Source organism: Amaranthus tricolor, chromosome 13, assembly GCF_026212465.1.
Source record: "Amaranthus tricolor cultivar Red isolate AtriRed21 chromosome 13, ASM2621246v1, whole genome shotgun sequence".
Lineage (NCBI taxonomy): Eukaryota > Viridiplantae > Streptophyta > Magnoliopsida > Caryophyllales > Amaranthaceae > Amaranthus > Amaranthus tricolor.
In genome coordinates, this window is record NC_080059.1 from 10,554,101 (window position 1) to 10,575,497 (window position 21,397).

The 21,397-nt window shown below is 34.1% G+C and overlaps 2 protein-coding genes across 2 annotated transcripts; one reads left to right on the forward strand and one right to left on the reverse strand.

Annotated features, from left to right (window-relative positions):
* Positions 1–2,172: 2,172 nt before the first annotated feature.
* LOC130797774 (sm-like protein LSM8) lies at positions 2,173–8,933 on the forward strand. Its single transcript, XM_057660520.1, has 6 exons — positions 2,173–2,439; positions 6,937–7,026; positions 7,263–7,303; positions 7,415–7,489; positions 8,285–8,337; positions 8,479–8,933. The coding sequence occupies exons 2-6, from the start codon at positions 6,990–6,992 to the stop codon at positions 8,567–8,569; spliced, it is 297 nt and encodes a 98-aa protein (XP_057516503.1). The 5' UTR covers positions 2,173–2,439; positions 6,937–6,989; the 3' UTR covers positions 8,570–8,933.
* A 1,321-nt stretch (positions 8,934–10,254) lies between these two features.
* LOC130797773 (proteasome subunit beta type-6) lies at positions 10,255–20,122 on the reverse strand. Its single transcript, XM_057660519.1, has 8 exons — positions 19,826–20,122; positions 19,627–19,703; positions 18,194–18,249; positions 17,640–17,712; positions 17,107–17,218; positions 15,245–15,318; positions 10,678–10,752; positions 10,255–10,571 (listed from the first exon to the last, which is right to left on the reverse strand). The coding sequence occupies exons 1-8, from the start codon at positions 19,920–19,922 to the stop codon at positions 10,434–10,436; spliced, it is 702 nt and encodes a 233-aa protein (XP_057516502.1). The 5' UTR covers positions 19,923–20,122; the 3' UTR covers positions 10,255–10,433.
* Positions 20,123–21,397: the final 1,275 nt, after the last annotated feature.

A 21,397-nucleotide genomic window follows, 5' to 3' on the forward strand; every position in this document is an offset into this window, starting at 1 on the left:
CATTTCATAATACTTGCTACTGATAGTAACATTTTCCCACATAGTATATCACACTTAATTAAACGGAGAAGAAGTATGTAAGAGAAAGAGATAAAATGAACCACCCGAATGAACTCTTACTCTTAATCTCACAAGTCGGCTGACTCTCACCATAGCTAGAGTATTTATAAGGAAAGATAAAGAAGATGAAAGGTATAGACATTAATGAGGGAAGATGAAACACGAACACACGAACGTTAAACCCTCCGCAATCACATTGTGGCCATATTAATACCTTTGCAATTTATACTTTATAATAATAAGTGATCTTAATTAGTAATGTATCCCGTCCGTTTGACGTTTCCAATAATGGGGTATTACATACTTAGCCTAAACAGGCAACCGAATGATATAGCACGTAGGAAGGAAGAGACGGACACGGAGATGATCATGAAAAAGTTTTAAAAATAATGTTAGGTGGGTTTAGTTTATCAATAAACTATGTAATTTGATATTTTCAATGAGTGTTTATGAAATTATGTCGTTATTTTGACAATATTTTCTCTATTTAATTTTGATTGTTTGCCTGATATAGAGAATAAATGATCTTTTCTTAAGCTACAATGCATAATTCAAGGCAAAATGATTCATTGTCGAAAACTCCTAGCATCCATAAGTCAAATAAAATACAATGCAATAATAATAATAATAATAAACACACACACATATATATGTATATACACAACAAAATATTTACAAATGTTCAATGTAGTTTATACTAAAGATTTAATCCTCATCACCCTCTTCTACCATATCTGATTGTGAATGTCACTATGCCTATTACGATAGTAAGAGGCGGTCATGTGACGCTCCAAGAGGTCCCTCACCATCATGGGTAATTAATAAGACCATCTCCTCCAAATGAACGCTAGGAGGAGCGCACGAGCTTTGCCTCTCACTAATACAATAAGTAGTGTGTAGAATCGACTTTCCGACCTCGAGAATAAAGTCCTAAAACTTGGCCCTATGAGTATGTCTTGGGCAATCTCTCTGACTGGAGCGAATGACATCTCGCCAGTAGCGAGTGCACCTTCCTCATTGATGCATGTGCAATGTGCTAGCAGCTCCAATTTGTGATCCCAACGAGCTATTGACGTCCATTGATCTCACTCCAGTTCTTAGGGCTTAATTGGCTCTTTCTCGAATTGCGATGCAACTCAACATATTGTCGCATGCCAGAGGGATGCCTTATACCATTATTGGCACATTACGTGCTCTAGGTGATGAACTTTAGCTATGTCGAAGCATATAAGTGGTATATGCATGCACTAGCCAATATCCCTGAGTGTAGAGGCAACACAACATATGCCTCGAATTGTTGATCCTATTAAACTCCTAAAGATACATGCACATTTGTTGCTTCTAAGTTAACCTTATATCATTTGAAATTTGAATTTGAGGGCGTTCATTAGGAGTACAAGAGGACAATAGAACAAAAGGATATTGAGTTTTTTGGGTTAAAAATGGCATATGCATAGAAGGAGTAGATGAAGTTACATTCAAAAGTTGATGTGTTTCTATTGTATTTACATATTGATTCATTTAGGGTACCTTTTCTACAGAACTTCTAATGCCTCTCCATCCTCAATATGATAAACTAAGAATTGTTTATTTATCCTGTAACACCTTGTAATTATTTGATTTTAGTAAAATAATTTAAATTATATTTCGAAAATGATTTTTAATATATTGGCTAACAAATATTTATATTAGTTATTATAATACTCTCCCATATTCTATCCATTAGCCTCATTTTTATCGCTCTTAATTTGTTATTTATTTTTAATTTATAAGTTAGAATATAGTCACGTGAGATCTTGTTTGATTCGTCTCAATACAAGGATTATTAATAACAACTTTTATAATTTTCAATGAAGAACAATTAGAAATGTTAAGAGTTAAAATATTGTCTCTGCAAATGTGAAAAAATAATTGTGACTAATAAATTGGATAGAAGGTATTACTTTTCATAACAATTATATACATTTTATTAATGTAGTCACTTATTATTGTGATAAAGTTAAATATGAGCTGGAATTAACTTTTATTGGATCTTACAAGTAAAATACCCAAATAAAATATAATTAGAATTTGTCTTTTCTCCTTTATTTATCTCCCTCATTAGAAAAAAAAGAAAAAGAAAACTGAATACACATTTTATCTCCCCCCACGTTTCTTTTCCTTTTTCATTAACCTCGTCTTGCTCTCCTCATCTCCCTCACTCACAAGACAAACCAGCCACCAAAAACCCAACCACAGCAGCCGCCAGAACCGGCAACCAGTCAGTTGCTGGCTGCCGCCAGTATCCGCAGTCTCTCACGTCAGCAGCCGCACACCGCAGCCACTAGCCGTCGCACGCACAGCCCCTGTCCGCTCGCCTCTACTCCTTTCTCCATTTTTGTGAGCTCCTTTCTCGTGTTAATTTAGTGTTTTAATTATAAATTTTTGGATAAATTCATGAATCTTAGTTTAAATTAAGTTAAATCTTATTAAAATTATAATGGGTTATTGTTAGAATGGTGAATTGAATATGAGTAAGTTAGGGTTTGAATTAGGGATGAAAATAAAAGTAGTATGTACTATTTTTGTATCAGGGATGAAAATAGGAGAAGGAGTGGATGAAATTACATTCAAAAGCTTTTGATAGGTTAATTTTAATTAATAATGGTGGTATTGATGGTTAGAAATAATTAGGATTGTTAGTCACTTTTAATCGCTGTTAAATGTTAATTGTGTGTACATGATTAATGTTTAATGATTAGTTTATTCAATTGTTGTTCCAAGTTCTGTAATGTGGTTAAGTCATACAAAATTAGTGTTGTGAGTTGTCTAAGCTACCAATTGCTTTGTTTTATTTCTTTGTCACTTCAAACCTCGAGGAATGTAGCAAATGTGATTAAAAATCATTATCATCATGAATCGAATCATTGAACTTGAGTGTGGTACATTACATTATACGGTATAAGCCACATAGTCTTTGTTTATTGCAAAAGTGTATAAATTAAATCTTTTCCTCTTGAAAATACCTTATTTTAGAATTGAATGGAAACTAATGTTATGGTTAGATTGAATTGTTGGTATAGTTCATGAGTAAACATGTAGTGTGTATGGTTAGAGTGCGTATGCATATGAGTTGTGACTTGTAAGGATGGTAGTGGGGTACTTCTAAGAGCAAGTAGGTCATAAATGAAGTCAATTAGACTTATTAGTCTTACTTTAAACGTGTATAGGTGCCCATTTAATAAGAGGGGCATAAGAATCTCCTTCCAAGTGATTGTTGTGACTTGTTGTCTTGCAATTGCAGGTAAGTACACGCAGTAGCTTACCCTTGCATGCATCTTGAATATGTTTCATTGAGTAACAATATTGTATGAATTATGTTGACTATGCTTTGCTATTAAACATTATTACGTTACTATTTCGAGTGTGGATTGATATATAAAAATGGTAGAGAATGAGTTTTGATGTTGCAAGTGTGGAATGTTGGACTATATGAGATCGAATGGGAAGGATTCGCTTATTGATAATTTTTGAATTATATTTTATGAATGGGAATGAGTCCCTTATTGATGGAGAAGTGAAATTGGTTAGCTGTAACGGAAATGAGTCCATTATTGATGAGATATTAAGTTGGTCGTACAAAATTGCAGCTTCATCCTTCATCAGCTAGATTGCTACCAAAAAGTTGTGATTTGTTTGGGTCATATCAAAAATCTCACATGCGTTCACTTCATGTTGGTTTTGTATGTGGTGTCGATCAAAACAATATAAGGCCATGTACTTTGAAATTGAATGGATGTAAGGTTTGCCATCAATAAACGAGTCAACTGTCCACCTTTTGTATCCGTCCAAACTATGCAGTTGTGCTATGTTGCTAAATATAGAAACTGTTGTATTGAAGACCTACCATTCATTTCTTTACTTTGATTGCTTGCCTGAGGTTATAGGAGTATAATTGTTCAAAACTAGCATAAACCCTAAAATAATTTTGTCTGATTGATGTCATGATAAAGATATGTTACATACCATTTGGACTAAACTATCAAATACATCTCAAATGTCAGTTAACATCCTAATATTTGGTAAACGTGATCAAAACTAAATGATACAATTAATAAAATCAATTACTCCAATCAACTATCAACTTATTGAGTATCAAGGATTTGCCAACCACTCCTAATGGCATCACTACCGTCAGCTCTATCCCCAAAAACCTAGAAGATACCATTGAGAAAAACAAGCTCCCATTTTCCCTCCCGCTGCCATAAATCCTCAGTCAATTTCCTCTTATCTTTGACAAAATCAACTGTCATTTGTAGCAATCACCGATGGTTATGCTAATATCGCTAAAATATATTTAGTTGAAAATTTTCACTTCTATAATTGTTTTGTTTGCCCTTAATTGGAACTTTCAATTCATCCTATCTTGCGTTATCTTCCATTTTACGTATGGTATGTCTTATTCAATTCTTACCTATTATTTCATCTTTTTAATAGGCTTTATAATGAAATTATATTATACTTATGTTCAATCCAAGTGGGAAATTCTCTTGACAAATTGCATCATTAAATGAAATTTTATTGGGTCTTTTGTCTTTTTTTTTTATTGTTTGTTCTGCTCACGTTATTATATATATATATATATATATATATATATATGCTTTGTGAATGTTCATTAGGGATTTCATATTGGAAGTTTGAGAATAGTTTTCTTTTTAATAAGTTTGAAGATATTTCAATCATAGCTAGGAAATGCTTCTTAATATGAGAGTAGAAGGTGGAGTAAAAATAAGATTTTTTGATTATGATGTTACATATGCAGAGTTGGTGCAGAAAGAATTAGTTGTTCATATGTAAATACAATCTTATTGGATTAAAATTTTTGCAATATTCATTAAGGAGGTGTTTGGTATGACAAATAAAAATGTAATGGAAAGAGAATATAAAAAGAGAGATAAGGGTGATGTCAAATGTTACTAATAATTTTTTGGTATAAACATGTGCGAGGAATAAGAAGAAACAGAGAATAAAAAAGGACTTGGTTTATGGTGAGAAATGAGTGGTAATCATTAGGAGCTATCCATTATCCTTATGAAAGGGAGAGATTGGTTTAATCCAATCTCATATTAAACATGATGTAATGGAATGAGTTGAGTGAATTCTTAATTAAACATTAAAAGCTCATACCAAACACTCCCATAGTGTGTGAGCCCTAAATGTTAGTTTCCTAATTGAATTTCCCTCTAATTCACACCAATTGCTTCATTTGGTTTTTATACACTATCAAATTAATGAAATTAATAAAATTTACATTACTTGACTACATTTTGACAATTAGATTAAGAATCAAATACAAATTAAGAGATCAATGAAAGTGTCAAAAAATCAAGTGGGACAATTTCTTTGAATTGGAGGGAGTATAGTGTAATCAATTAGAAATGCTTGGGTTTTGTAGCATAGTTGTAGAGGAGATTATCTAATGAAGTGGACTTATTCTCAATTGGAGCTAAAATGTTGTTTCTATTTGAGGCAATTACTGTGCTAATTAGCGTTCATCACGAGCTTCTAGCACTTTGTATGACCGCTTTGACTCAAATCTGTTGTGATGAGGGTACAAGAAAACAGTCTTATGATGATGATGAGGCAAAATACAAGGAGTTTAGGATGATGAGGCAAAATAGTCTTATGAGCAAGGTCCAGAGCTAGATATAAGACAGCTATTAGTATGAAACTGTTTGGAAATTGGAATGCAAGAATACATAATCTTTGATGTAATAACGTTGAATGAAGTGCGAGATGTGTAAGATTCTAGCTTTAACCTTTTACTAAATGCACAAAAGAAAATAAATGATATGTTATTGTTAAATGAAAATTGCGAAATCTGATAAGAGCGCGAAAATGATGTTCATTTGTCTCTCCTTCGCCATAACACAAAATCTGTACATTAAAAGATAGTGGCTAGAATTTTTGTCTGATGTCCCACCCCTCTTTAAAGTACGACATGGATTGAATCTGTATATCCTTTTTACGATATTCTCGAATATATTTATGGTTCATATCGACATGTTAAGTGACTAAATGCCAGTTCTATAATTTTCCTGGCTTTAGAGAAGTTTCCTGGCTGCTTGTATTTGTTCTTTCTTTTGTTCGCACATTTTACTTTGAATTATTTGTTGGACCTTAAGAAATTTTTATTACACATAGGAATTTGTGATTATTGCCCACACACAGTAGGAATTAGTAAACTATTTTTTCTTGAAAAAATGATGTTAGTAAAACTTTTCCTTCTCAGAGTATCACCTTTTTCATTGTGCTAATTGGGCTAGTATTTTTTTAGCTATTAGGTTAGGGTTTTTTTTTTTTTTTTTTTTTTTTTTTTTTTTTTTTTTTGTCTAGATATGATGAGATTTTTCTAGAGAAAATCACATAGGCTTTTTTGCCGACTTCTAGCTGTAATGTATCCTGAGTGCTTAATAATTTAAAGTAAATCCCTTTAAGCAGTCTGGTGAGTAAAATTATTAGCATCTCCAGATGATACATCTTTCTTTGCACCCAATTTGTTTGTTTTCGAGGTTTCAGATACAAGTTCTAAAAAAGATGCTATTGTTTCGCGCTCATCCCTTGATTTCTACATACTGTTTATGATGACTGGTGTTGGAGAATGAAATCTGGAGATTTTATGTTAATTTTGACTGTCAGGGTCATATAGGGGTGTCCGAGTTCTAGGGACTATCACTTTTTCTAGGTCATTCAATGTGAGCAGTGTCTTCCTTACTCGATGCAGGCACCATATGTTTAATGTCTTTGAGACTTAGGATTGTGTTTCTCAATGACCACATATGCTCTATCTTACTCTCTTTTGTGGACGCTAATTATCCTTTTTTTACTTCACTGCAGTGTACTCACAGGATTTTCTAGTTGATTGTTGGCTTTCAGAGTGAGTTTGCGCAATGTCTACAGGACTCGGACTTGAGCCTCTTGTAGATCGTAAGTGGTTTGAATTATTTTGATTGCGAATTCTAAGCAGTTTTCATTGACAAACTTGAGTAAGGTGGTCTTTTAACGATGCAGATGCTAAAATTATTTTTTGTAAATTCATTATCTGAATGTTGGTTGAGTTATAAAGAACCTTGTATGCTCACTTTTAGGCTGAAGCTTGAGAATGGTTTTGTATGATTATTGATTAACAAGTGTTGAGCGTTCTTTTCTTGTCCTCATTGCAGAAATGATTTCAATTATTACCAATGATGGGCGCAACATAGTAGTGAGTTTGCATGTCACCTGAATTAGTAGCTGAATGTGCTTTTTGGCTTTTATACTCTGCTTTTGAACACATGCATATTTGTCTGATCATAATGATTTGTACTTTATTCAGGGAATCCTAAAAGGTTTTGACCAAGCAACTAATATAATTCTTGATGAATCACATGAAAGGGTTTTTTCTACCAAGGTTTGTATTTTTCTATTTTAGCAAGTCTTTTCTACAGAGGTGTATGGTATTGGGGTTTTGAGAAACAGAAAGTTAATGAAAAGTTGAAAACCGATCTTTTCCATGGAGGGTGTTTGAATTTGTGTGTGAATTTTCTTTCACCCTTGTTATTGATTACTCAAATAATTCTCTTCTTGTATCCAACCTTGACCATCATCGAGCACTCTGGAGTCTGGACTCGTTCTAGCTTCACCAACATTGCACTCCTTTCATGAGTCCACCATCTTTCAGTAGCCATAACCGGCTCCCATTCCTCTCCATCGGCCCACGGCAAGTGCCATTCTTGTATCCTCTTATCATGTTGCTGTAGCTTTACCTGTGAAGCTCAAACTTATCATTTTCCCTCAAATGCCAGTGTTCTATCCTCAACACTCAGATATGGGTTGAACACTTCAACACTTCATATTGGACCAAAAACTTTTTGACACCTGAACTCATTGTCAAATATTCAATACCCTTTTTTTCTCGAGAAAGAGTAATAAAAAGGCTCCATGGCAGGAAGGTGACATTTTAGTAGTGGAGTCATGAGTGGCAGTGGAGTAATCTTTTACTAAACTACCAAAAGAAAAGCTTCATTCTTCCCCCCCCCCCCCCAGAAGTATCCATGGGGTTTTGAGGGGACCGGGTTCCTTTAACTTTACTTTTCGTTTTGTCCATTGTTGCTCTTGATTTGATTCATATCATGGTTGACTAAAACCAGGCATGTACGTTGAAACCGTTTCTCAATTAATTAGTTTTTTCATTTTTTGTTTGCAGGAAGGAGTCCAACAAATTGTCCTTGGTTTGTACATCATCAGAGGTGATAACATGTATGTTCTTTTTCTTTCTAAAATAGTTGAATTAATCTTTTAGTAAAGCTAATAGCTTTCGTGTCCTCTCCTTGTGAGTTATGTCTTATACATAACGTACGCTGCTATTTTGGTACTAATCGTCATCATTAATGTTTACAGAAGCATAATAGGTGAGCTGGATGAAGACTTGGATGCTCATATTGAGCTATCGCAGCTGAGGGGCCATCCTCTGAAGCCTGTTATTCATTGATCAGCACTGTGATTCTCTCTTGGCTACATTATATGCAAAATGAATTAGATTACATGAGAGGCTTAAGATCATTGTTGTAGTCGTAATGAATTGGTCTAGCGTCTAAGCACAGTGCATAGTGATGACATTTTGGTAGATCGACTTTGATGTGAATCAAGGAACTTTTTTCTATTTTCGTATAATCGTACAAGTCAGAAGTGCTCTTAGTAAACGACATCAGCCAAGTGTATGTTTTGTGGCTTTAATTTTATAGACTTGATTGATGAGCCCAGCTGATGATCCTGTAAGAGCTTGTTTTCAGTCTAAATGTGTCCTAAATCATTTGAGGTAATTTTGAATCAATCGGTCTGAATGCGTCCTAAAATAACTCTGGTATCCATATATAAAGCGGTCAGTCTTGCAAAATCATCAGTGGTTTTTGATTATAGCAGTTCCTGAGATTTGTTGCTTGGAAAACCCATCAGGATGAATATCATTATTGGAAAGGCATGATAGCCGACTATTAAGCTCAAGAAATAAGTATGTTTTGCTTGTGGAATGGCTTAATACAGTCTATTATTAAGCTACTAACATATGGATGTGGCTAAATTTATAGCTTAGATTTATATGTGTTTATAGATTTGGTGACAATGTGATCATAAGCACGGTGTGCATGTACGTGACTTGCATGGGAAGAAGTTGAGACATTAGACAAACTAAGGCGTGGAGTAGGCACTTGTGGTCGCTGACTCAATGCATGATATTGGACGGTTGTCGGTTTTGGGTACGATAAAGCTAAGACAAAGAAACGACTCAATGCTATCTTGCAATGACTCAAATTTGTTGCTAGATTTGAATTTGAAAAGGATTCTATTACGACATAAAAGAAAAAGCAATTTATTTTGAGTGTAAGTTTTAGTTTTTTTCTATCACTTACACTTAAGATTAAGATTTTTTTTTGCTCTTCCAAAATGTACAAGTTGAAGCAAGTATTATTCAATTATGAGTATCATATTTTTTTCTTTATTTTCTTGGGAATATTTTTGTGTTATTTGTTTGAAGAATCTATTGTAAAAAGCCGTGAAGATCAAGACAATTTAGTATACTTTTTAGGAATTACTACTAAAAAAATTTAAAAAACATTCGCATTGCTGAATCTAATCGAATTCTATAATCTTAAACTTAAATCACCTCTTAACATTTAAATTTACCTTTTGACTTACTTAAATTACCTTCGACTTTAACATAACCTGGTTAATCCTACCCATCTTCCTGTCCCCTTCTCATCTCCATATCTTTAACTTCAAAGCTTCAACAATGGTGGTAATTTGTGTTCAATCTCCCTTCAAAATCATCAATTTCTCTCATCTCTCCCTCACAAATCCAAATTCCAATTTGTTTGCAACTTCTCTTTCCAAATCTGTCAATAGTGAAATATTAATTTGTTCCTTCCAAATCATTTCAATTTCAAAACGATTTGTTATGTGCAAAACGAAGAGGAATTGTTCCTCCTATTCTCTTTCCGCATTTGCTCTCCCCTCTCCTTTAGATATCCAAATAAGAGAAACGTCATTGCTCCGTTTTCCAGTCATTATTATTCTTTCATTCTCTTCCATCTGTACTCATTATTAAGCAATAGAAGCATGCATAATCCTGAGTACAATTACAGAAAAAAAAATAAGAAACAGAATGGAGACAGGAGGAAGAGGAGGAAGAGGAGGAAATGCATAAATAAGAAACATAATCCAGGGGCACTAGATTATGAGCACAGCACCATACACTCCACGGATGAATTCAATCAAAGATGCTAAGTCGAAATACAAAAGTGTGAAAAAGAAAGCGATATTGTTCATAACTAAGTGATACACATGTTTGAGGTTACAGTCTACTCCGCCATTGGAACAGGGCTCGCAGCAGCAGCTCCCCAAATATCCAACAAAGAATTATGTGGCTCCATTTCCTCGTGCCACAATGGGAGTTGGTCACCGGGGTAGAAGTTTCGAGTCACTCCATCTTCATTGATCTGAAACCATACAATCACAGTTGATTTACTCGACATTGTAGTTAGTTGCTAATAAGTTAAGCAGCAGAAAGTCAAATGTAAGGCAAAAGGGAAGAGAATATATTACAATGACAGTCCGGATAACACCACCACTGGCACCATCTCGAGCAATAGCAAGGGAGACTGCTTTTTTCACTAACTCCTGCATGATATGGACAAACTCAATCAAAAAAATACAAAATCAATCGATTTGTTAAGGATAATACTCCCTCAGTTCCGACTCCATCTTCAATTCTTCACAACTTGAATTTTACCTCTTTAACAACACCAAAGTAATAAACTTTGCTGCTAAGGGCGTCATAAAGGGAAATATAAGAAAGTGCAAAGTACAATTTACTAACATCCGAAAGTGTTCTAACATTAGATAGACCTAAAATAGACATGTGGCCAACTTTTTAGGGTCTTCTACCTTCTCTTTGTGCCTTGAATATCAAATAGAAGTACAAACTCAATGATACTACCTCTGGCTTTTAATACTTGCTACACTTGCGTAGTAGACACTATTGATCCAACAATATTGTCTTACATCTTGAACTTTATGTACAAGAAAAAAAGTCAAGTGGAACTTGTTTGTTTTGTTGCAATATATATTTTCATAATATTAACTTTTTATAATTTTCAATTATATGCAACTAAATATATTATGGATTAAAATAGTACACTGCATAGCATGAAAATAAGAAGTGTAGCAACTATCAAAAACCGGAAACTGAAAGTGCAAAGGAAATGTTATGTACCCAACAACAATAGAAAAGAAGACCTTTTGCACATTGATTCATATCCGGAAAAAATGAAACATTTTGGCAGAAGAAAGGCAGAAGACAAAACAGGTTATGTAAAAATTCAAGAGATTGATGAACTGTAGGATAGAGAGAACATATTTGGAGAGGATAGAATCAAGCAAATTATGACACCACTGATGAGAGTGAAAGGTGGATATGAGAATGACGAAGCACGAGATATTGCAAACTAATTTTGGCAACCTTTAATCCTGGCATAATGAAAGGCTCTTCAGGACATTGCAAGCTTAAGATGATCGGATCTAATCGAAGAGGTAGGTGATTGGGGTACTGGGAGTCACCACTCACCGTGATTGTAGATGGTTTCAAATATCAGATCTGGGTATTTTGGGTTGCTAAATTAGTGTCGCAGCTGCACGGAAGTGGTGACGGTCAGTGGTGAGTGTTGAGGGCCTAACTGATTTCTCTGTGTATACTATGTCTATGAGCCATTAAAATTGTTAAGTATGCGATTTGATCCCTTGAATGGTTGAACCTAACATTATACACCTCGCCATCCATTCTCTCCAACTTATCATGTAGCGAAAACAGCAATGAAATCCAGATAATAACTGGGGGTATTTATTAATGAGACAAACAAGGAGTTTCTTAAATACAGCAATGAGTCTCACAATATGAACTAGATTCATGTGAGAACAAGGCTAAAAGACTGTTGGGAGTAATAGCAGATGCACAACACCAGAAACAAACTGACAGTGCAAGCATCAGCAGAGATGGCGAGGAGCAGACAGGAGCAGCCAGTGGAGGGCAGAAGACACGACGACTCGGCGTCTCTACCTTGATGACTCGATGCTTCCAATATGAACTTGATTCATGTGGGAACAAGAGGCTAAAGGACTGGTCGGAAATAATAGCAAATGCAAAATACAAGAAACAAAATGGCAGTGGAAGCATCAGCAGAGACGGCGAGGAGCAGACATGGGCAGCCAGAGGAGGGCAGAAGACACACCGACTCACGTCTCCACCTTGATGACTCAATGCCGTGTCTGGAGGAATTCACTATACTTAAGTCACAACCAGTCACAATAGATAGAGGACTCAGCAGCCGTTAATAAAAACAACTATGAAGTGTGTGGTTGTCTGTAGTTTGTTTACTTGGGTTTTATTATCAATTTAGTTTCTTGTGATCAGTTATTTGAGGGCAGTTTGTTTGTTTAGGAAATTATTTTAACATTCAAAGTTTCCTTTGGGCATGAAACATTTTCGGACTTATCTTTCAACTGTGTCTATGGTTGTTTTTTTCCCCAAAGTAGGTCTTCTCCAAGAGATTTGGTTTAGTTATGGAGGAGGTTCAAGTAGCTGCGAAAAAACTTGTTTTCTAGAGAATTGTAGTTAGATTTTGTTTTTATCGTGTGTTTGTTATTTGTACATCAAAAGTTCCATATTGGTGCCAAGTGAAAGGTAAAGGAGCCTAGTTTTGATAGGAGAGTGGATTAGCAAAAATTAAGTTGTATGAAAGCCGGTTAGTTCCATATTAATAATAACCCAGAAAATTGGTGCCTTAAAATTCAGTCTTGTCAGTGTCAACATTCAACATCTAATATATGGTGAAAAGCCTTGGTTGAAATTTGAGGTAATTTGGTGAAGACAAAGGTTTTTGGGTTGGTAGTGCCGTATTGGACTACTTTGTGGTAACAACTGGGTTTTACGACCAGTTTGGTGCGGATTGGTAATTTTGTTTGTATCTTTGCATTTCAAATTAGGGTGTGGAGCAATGATGATCAATTGAACGACTTGGAGGGACTAGCGGCAGAAATCAAGACATAATAGTGACACTCTTATAAAGGTTGCTAATGTGTAAGAATGATGAGCAATCAAACAAGGAGGTAGTTATTAATCGGCAAACACAAGCAAAGGTTAATCAGAACATTGAAACGGAGCTCATTGATTTTTTTGGAATAGCAGTGATCTGAAAGTCTTCATTGAATGGCAGCGTAAACTGGTAAATTTCTTTGAGTTTCTCTACACCTCGAAAGAAATGCAATTTAAGTTGGTGAAATTGATAGTAAAGACAGCCAATTACTCTCTGTCCCAAACTCTTTGCTACATATTCCTTTTTGGGTTGTCCCAAGTTAGTTGCAAAGTATCTTTACAAGGAAAGTATTATGCAACCCAAACCTACATTATGTCAAATAAAATGGTAAGAGTAAACTTTAGTAAGATTTAAATGGTAAAAGTCAAGTATTAGAATAGTCCATATGCTAATACTAATTTTCAAAAATAAAAGTAAATTATTTGGTTTGTAATTCAATTAATATATACCAAACCAATATCAAAAGCTAACTTTATAAAAACTAGCAACAAATAACCATTTGTAGCAATTAAAATGGGACAAAGGGAGTAGTTAGAAAGAAAATTAAAGCAGCGTTTACAACATGTTAAGAACAAGATTAACAATTGGGACGAATCAATGAAAAATTTGCGCATAAAATACATTCTTGAAGACTACAAATGCAAACTACTTATTATGTTTGTATGTACGCGAATTTGACAAACTAACAATAGAGTGTGGACATAAGGTTAGGTTGGTTAACTGTTCAGTCTAATGATGTGATGAAAGAAAGGATTGAGTTGCATCTAGACCGCAATACAAGGGAATGGTGAACATGGATTTGAAAATGGAAGAGCAATGCAAGACAAAACTAAGTTCATTTGCCAGGTCATATTGCTAATGGAAGTGATACTAGTGCTGTTGTCATTCTGAAATCTGTTATACAAATTTAGAAAACTATTGACACAAGTGGGTTGGGCAACATAAAGTTCGTCAAGGATATTGTGTGATAATTTAAAATAGTAACAAGTTCTGTCTGAAAGCTATGTCTAGTGGCTTTTTTGGTGTTTGTATAATAATGAGGTACTATGTGATGTTTAGAACATGGATGCATGTCATATTTTATTCAGATAACCTAGGTAGTCATAATATGACAACAAAACATAATGGGTGAACCAATGTATATATTATCCAGGGTAGCGGTGTTACGAAAATTTAAAGCTACTATCACCATCAAAGATAAAGACTTCAAAAATCAAGAAGCAAACCTACAACGTCATTTTGAAGAAAGAAAGTTTGAGTAAGGAAATGAGTCTTACAACTTACAAGAGAAAGACTAACAAGGCCAACTTGACTGTGCATAAGTTCAAGGTGGGTGAGCTTGTGAGTTCACTTTCGTCATACTAGTTCACATAACAAGAAGCAGGTGGTAACCATAAATGAGGGTCCAGTTCAAGAAATATGCAAACGTGGCGTAAAAGCTAACAAAATTAAGTTGAAGGGGTCACATGGTGAGTCAACAATAGTCAACATTAGGAGTCTTTCTCCTTTTTGAGTCATCGATAATAAAGGACAATTCTTAGGAAGAAGGGGAGACTGAACTAGACTCATGTAGTAACAAGGAGCTAACGGATTGGTCGGGAATAAATAAGTAATAGCAAATGCACAACATCGAAACTGGAGCTAGAAGCATTAGTAGAGATCACAAGGAGCACAAATTTTCTTTGATTAGGAAGTTATTTTTGTATGGAAGTGCCCTTTGGGCATCAAACATTTTCAGACTTATTGCAATGATATGAGTTTCTCTTTGATATGTGACTTGAGTTTTCTTCATTGTTGGTACAACAAAGTTATGTTGCTCCAAGAGATCGAGTGGTAGCTAGGTTGGGAGGGAGATTAGACCCCCTCCTAGAACATCCTAACACTCACGTAAATGTTGAAATCGTCATGCTTGATCAATCATTCTTAGAGTTGAGTGTTCCTCTTGCAAATATTTTTAATGTATTTCATCTAGTTGAGAAATATTCTATGTGTTCTAGTGCACAAACAACAATCCGAAATACCTCAGCTTCATCCTTGGACATTCCTTCTTTCCATGCTTGATCAAAGAAACCATATAGGTATGATGAGCCAGAACCTGCAAAAGAATCCCTTAGCAACTTAATCATCTGTATAAATAAAGCAACAAGTAATCAAGCAAAAAGGAGAAAGTGTTTGATGATTCATCAAAGGGAACACTATATAGTTCTTGAAATATTTTTATAAACTATAGCGAAATAAAAGTGGGCATAACGAGGAAGAAAAATTCAAAGCCATATCAGTGACAAAGATGGGTAAACAAGATCACATTGTTATATCCTCCCCTAAAGATCCTCCTACCCAAACTAAGTTTAACACAACAAGAACAACAATTCTAGAGCCTAATTACCAAAAGATTGACGTTGGCTACATAAACCAATATTTCAGTTTCAATGATCGTCCACATGGATTCTTTTTCTCAATTCACTCTGATTTTCTATATTCCCAATTTGAAAGTCTAGATTTTTCATATTGTTTTTCATTCCCCCCCTTCAAGTCATCGTCGGTCGTCCTCGCCCTTTTCATAAGTCCCCTAAGCTTCAACTTTCTATCTTCCTTATCGGTTCGTTAATACCTCAACTTTGCACACATCCCAACCATCTCAACTAAATTTCTTTAATCTATTCCTCAATATTTGCAGCTTCTAAACTATTTCTTATATCTTCGTTTCGAATTATGTCCCTCAAAGTATGTCTACTCATTCATTGAAGCATTCATATTTCCGCAACTCTCGTCTTCCAACTATGATCCTTTCTAAAAGCCAAACATTTTGATGCATATAGTAACGTTGGTCGAATCAACGTTAAATAGATTTTGTCCTTTATCTTTAGGGGGACGCCTCGATCACATAATATCCCAGTAGTGCTCTCTATTTTTGCAACCCACATTTAATTTTGCGGGTTACAACTTGTTAGATGTCCCTCTACTCTGATGAACTCAAGGTATTTAAAGCATCCACTTTGAGCGATTTTTTCCTCTCATTATCTCGTTTATGTAACAGTCATACTTTTTATACTACGTCTTACTCCGACTTAATTTGAACTCTCGTGACTGGTACTCTTGTCTCCATGATATCCATTAGCTTTAAAAAACCTATTAGTCAAGCTACTATTGTTCCAAGATCCCGATCTTAATCAAAGGCTATCAAATGTGTCATATTAAGAACTCAACCAACTTGATGTACTATCCAATGTTTGTTATCCCTTCATCTTTACTAAACTCATCCTTCAAACTTTAGGGACTCATAGTGGATAAAAAATCCTTTAGTGTCACTATGTCGCAACTCTTATCACAAAACAATAAACCATCTTTTAGTCTAGAATCAAACCTTTTATATATAATTAAATCATATTCATCAAAAAAAGATAACAATGAGGAACCCATCAAATGAATAAGGGTAGTGATTTATTCATACTGACCATAAGATAAAACGTTTGCATAAAATCGATTAGAAAATCCAAAAGCTAGTAGAAACATCAATTTAGCCAAAGCCATCAACATGAATCAAAGTCTCGAGAAGCAGTTTACCACAAACTTAGAATATTTTTAAAGCTTAGTAAATCGGAGCTAGAAACTATGTCTATCAACTTTGGTGCCTCATGTCGTGGACATTGAAGTGTCCAACTATCAAACTGAGCTGACGCATAAAGATTTACATGATATTAGTCCATAAGCAAATTGAATGTACACATGAATATGACCGAATCTGGGTGTCGAGTGTTTTAACATAAGAGCTTTAAGTGAAATAGAGAGTTTGAGTAAACAAGAATAACAAAAGCCATCTTAGACATTTATGACAATACACCATAACTTTAAAAGTGGAGAGTGCGCACAAGAAGCAACTTACCTCCAATGGAAAAAGGTTGTTCTATGATTGTTCCACCAAGTGGAATTCCATATATTTTACCTCCTTCATACTTATCCCATCCTCCAACAATCATGCCTGTTTGGAGCATGTCCTATAGAAGTTTGCAAAACGATTAATAAAAAACAAAAAAAAAAAAGTTTAATGCATTATCAAAATATCAATTGAAAAGGAAACAACTACTAAGTTATAAATGTCAAATTGGTGCTCTAAGATGTTTTCACAAAAACTAGAGGCAACAAGGAAAAAATCAAGAGTGAGAAAAAACACTAGTTTTAAGACAAATGTCAACTATCTATTGTTTATGACTATTTAAATAAAAGGTTAAGTGACTTAAACAAAGAAACAGAACAAAATATGCAAAGAATCATCAAGTAAAAGCAAATTTTTTACCATGCACCTACATAGCAATGCACAATAATCTCGATTGTACAACATAAGGTAGCCACACATTCAACTGGAATTATGAAATTTCAAGACGTTTAGGAAAAATTTAATTTCAAAGGATTTCCAACCTTGTTATTATACGCTAGGAGTCTAACAAGATTGGCAGCAACTTTGACGGTAGCGGGCTGCCCCAATTGTATCCTGTCATAGACAAATTATCAGATGACATAAATAAATAATCGAAAAAGGAAAAGACAATAAAGGGTGTGAACAACAACAACAATGCCATAATCACAAAAGATTGGAGCAAAGAGTGTGAACAAAACCAAGTGAAATTCAATATGAAGTCAAATGTCAAAGGATCGAAACTTTGAAAAGATATAAAAAGAAAAAATCTACTCATCAGTACTTCCTCCACGCCAACGATGCTACACGAAACATGACCATATACTAGGGATAATTCATAGTTAACTAAAAGTTGGATTATTGTAAGAAAACCAGAAAAAGATTGCATTTTTTCTTAGCTATTTTTCCTTAAAAATTTCACCAAGCAGCAACCATAGAATACGTTAGCTAACAAAAGTCACCAATCAATGATAATGCTATAGGACTCCCAGATACCAGAAGTTCAAATTCATCACAGACAATAGCATGAAAGCTGAAAGTTGAGTAGTAGTCTTACGTGTGCTGATGAAGAAAATGACGTACATAATCTGATACTATCTGAGAGTCAGCAGCCTGCACATTGAACATACTTAAAGAACTGAGAAATCGTATCAACAGCACCTTCAATGATAGCTCATTGTACTATAATAGATTACAATAACATTTCTAGATGAAAACTAACATGACAACTCAGCTTGGAAACCTTTGATATTTTTTTGCTATAATTTATAGTCCATAAATATGCCCCTAAAGCATATCTGATTGAGGTAAAATTAAAACATCTTATGATTAATTCAATTAAAAAGCATCCCATGATCCTATAGTTCATGGGTGAAATAGTGGGAAATCTTTTTGTTTCATCATTCTATCATCTATCCTATTACATGAACCAAATTATCATGAATGGAATTGCTCTTGGGTGGTTTGATGCAAAGCCACCATCGCTCCGTGTGCCTCATGCCCTAATAGCCATACATTCAACTAAGATCCAAGCAAAAGCGATCTAAACTACAATCCCTTAGCTCAATACAACTCAAGAAAAAGTACATGTTTTTACTAGCTAGATATCAAAAAACCATATAAAATTCTCTAAACTACAATTTGTTATAACAATTACTCCTATCTCCCTTGTCTTATTTTAAGGCCACTCCCATTCATTTACACCATTTTATTTTAGCAAATTCTAGAGTTCCATCCCACATATTCTCTCGCACTAATTCCCTAATGCATACCTCTCCATACCAAGTTACAAACACAACTTTTAAAAGCTCTATATTTTGTTGATCACAAAATTATAAACATCAAATCTTACATGTAACCCATAGAAATAAAGGTGATCAAAACATTTTCACAGTTGTACAAGAGTATGCTAACACTTGAAAAAAGACAATTCAAAATCACGAAAGCAACACCAATTCCTCAGTGTACCATCCCAAGAATTTAAATATCAATGGCAATGAATTCCATGAAGATCATACTTTTCACCTAATTACCATCTTTTAAAAAACAAATTGAATGTATTTATCTCCAAAGAGGTTGGCAAGCAACATTCAAATACCCCAAATGCCATTAAGCGGCTCTCACTATAGCCTATAGGGTATGAGGGTCGGATGTAGCAACCTTATATGTAAAAAATACATTGTTTCCCATTGACCCTTAACAGCGAATATCAACTGCAACTTCAACTAATTCTGAGTTCACATTATTTAGTGACCCCCAAACCTAATCGTTCTATAATAATGTTGCAGACTGTATTACTCCAAAAAAATGAATAGAAAAAAGAGAAAAAGTCCCATTTGTAAGCTCAATTCTACATTCCATCCAAATCGAATATACCTCTTTTTTAAAGCTCACACATTCCACAACCATAGAAAATATCGCTTAAATTGATCAGCATCACCACAATAAAATTACAAAAATTTGAAATGACTAAAATGCAAGAACACTTACTGATCCAGAACGGCAAACATAAACATTGTCTGTGAGTTGAGTGATTTTGTCTGATGCCCGATTGGCAACATAAACCCCTGCAATTTTTTAGAAAATACCAAAATTATTAAAACATCTCTAAATTGAATTTCCGAACTAGTTAAAACTCAAACGCTATTTGAGAAAATGCAACAAAAATTCAGCGGAAGAAAAAAGTTACCGGTGCTAGTTCTGGAATCTGCACCAAGAACAACACCACCATTGTAAGAAACACCTACAATAGTTGTTCCCATGGAATGAGGAGAGTCGAATTCCATTTTTCAGAATTGCAGTAATCTCAATCACTGATTTTCGACAGTTTTTACTGTTTGCAGATTGTTGGAAGAACTAAGAAGAACGCTAATGGGGAAAACCGGAGGAGTTCACTTTTTTAAACAGAGAGAGGGCTGAGCTGACTTGTTGAATAAGTCGATAGCCGGAAATTCTATTTATGCCCTTCAATTGTTTTTGTTTAGTCACTTCTCAAATCACAATGCACATGACCAAATGACCATAAGTATGGTAACTGGTATCTAGTGATGGGAATGATAATGAGCCAGTGTATTTTTAGTAGAAATATCTCTTGATAAGAAAATTAATCATGCTATTTTTTTATCAATCTTATTTTTTTCATAAAATTTATTACAATGTATTACCATTTGAAAATGTGGTGTTAGGTAATAATAAAAATTGTTAAAGAAAATTTTTTTATGATCAAACTTTCATTACTATAGAAATGACATGATACATATCATAAAAATTTACATGCACTGGTCTAAGACCCGACTAGAACATGTTTAACCGTAATCAAATTGCAATCTTTATTAAGATCTTGCGAGCTTCATTCAGTCTCATTCCGGTCAATTTTAATTTTTAAAAAATTTGGTATGGGTTTAGATTGCTTATTATTTCATTTATCATATAAGTATTTTATATGTTTTTTCTTGATTATTTTGTTGTGGTTGAAATTTGTATTTGATGATGCAAATAAAGCTTTGATATAAGTTGGGAAAGCATTTTTCAAAAAAGCTGCCAAGTTAATTCTAAACTTGAAGCTCATAATCATGAGAACTAATTGTATACATTAGTGTATTATTTCAAAGTGATAATGAAGTTGTATTTTGTTAAAATTAACCAATATTAAATGTCATATTTTATTTATGTAAATTGATGAACGGAATGAAGGAATTAATCCGACCTTATATCGAGTATATAAAAGTTGGATTCACATACTTACTAACAGAATATATTAACCGAAATAACTAACGTATTTATTAATTGGCTTTACTGATTTCATATTGCATATCCAATTAAAAACACAAATATCAAATCCAATTTTATTCTTTGTTTTTTAAGTGAATGGATAAGACAAACAATCAAATATTAATATTTACTGCCCGTTTAATTAATGGTATTTTATTTTTTACCGCTTCTTTCATATGTAGGGTTTAATTGTCATTAAGACTCATCCGAGAATCATCATCGTCAAGGTGAATACTATGCACCGCTAGAGAAGAACTAATTCTCTTGATATTATCAATAGAGTACCAAATGTTCACTCTAAAAAGTAATCATTATCAAGAAATGAATTTTTCAAATTAGAGTGTTGTCAAAAATATCTCGGGAGAAAATATAGACAGTTCTCAATACTTTTTTTGTTCCTTTTAATTTACACTTCATTTCACTTTAGTTTGTCGAACTCATTTTGTATCTTTCTCTTTATGGCAATGATCTCACTTTCTTTCTTTTATTC

Excerpts from the sequence above, each read along its gene's own strand:
- LOC130797773 (XM_057660519.1), bottom strand. The coding sequence starts at position 19,922 with ATGGAATTCGACTCTCCTCATTCCATGGGAACAACTATTGTAGGTGTT. Across the intron at positions 18,250-19,626 it reads ATGTTTGCCGTTCTGGATCA|GCTGCTGACTCTCAGATAGT; the intron begins GTAAGTGTTCTT and ends TTCAATGTGCAG. Across the intron at positions 17,219-17,639 it reads TCCTAGCGTATAATAACAAG|GACATGCTCCAAACAGGCAT; the intron begins GTTGGAAATCCT and ends AAACTTCTATAG.
- LOC130797774 (XM_057660520.1), top strand. The coding sequence starts at position 6,990 with ATGTCTACAGGACTCGGACTTGAGCCTCTTGTAGATC. Across the intron at positions 7,027-7,262 it reads ACTTGAGCCTCTTGTAGATC|AAATGATTTCAATTATTACC; the intron begins GTAAGTGGTTTG and ends TCCTCATTGCAG. Across the intron at positions 7,304-7,414 it reads ATGATGGGCGCAACATAGTA|GGAATCCTAAAAGGTTTTGA; the intron begins GTGAGTTTGCAT and ends TACTTTATTCAG.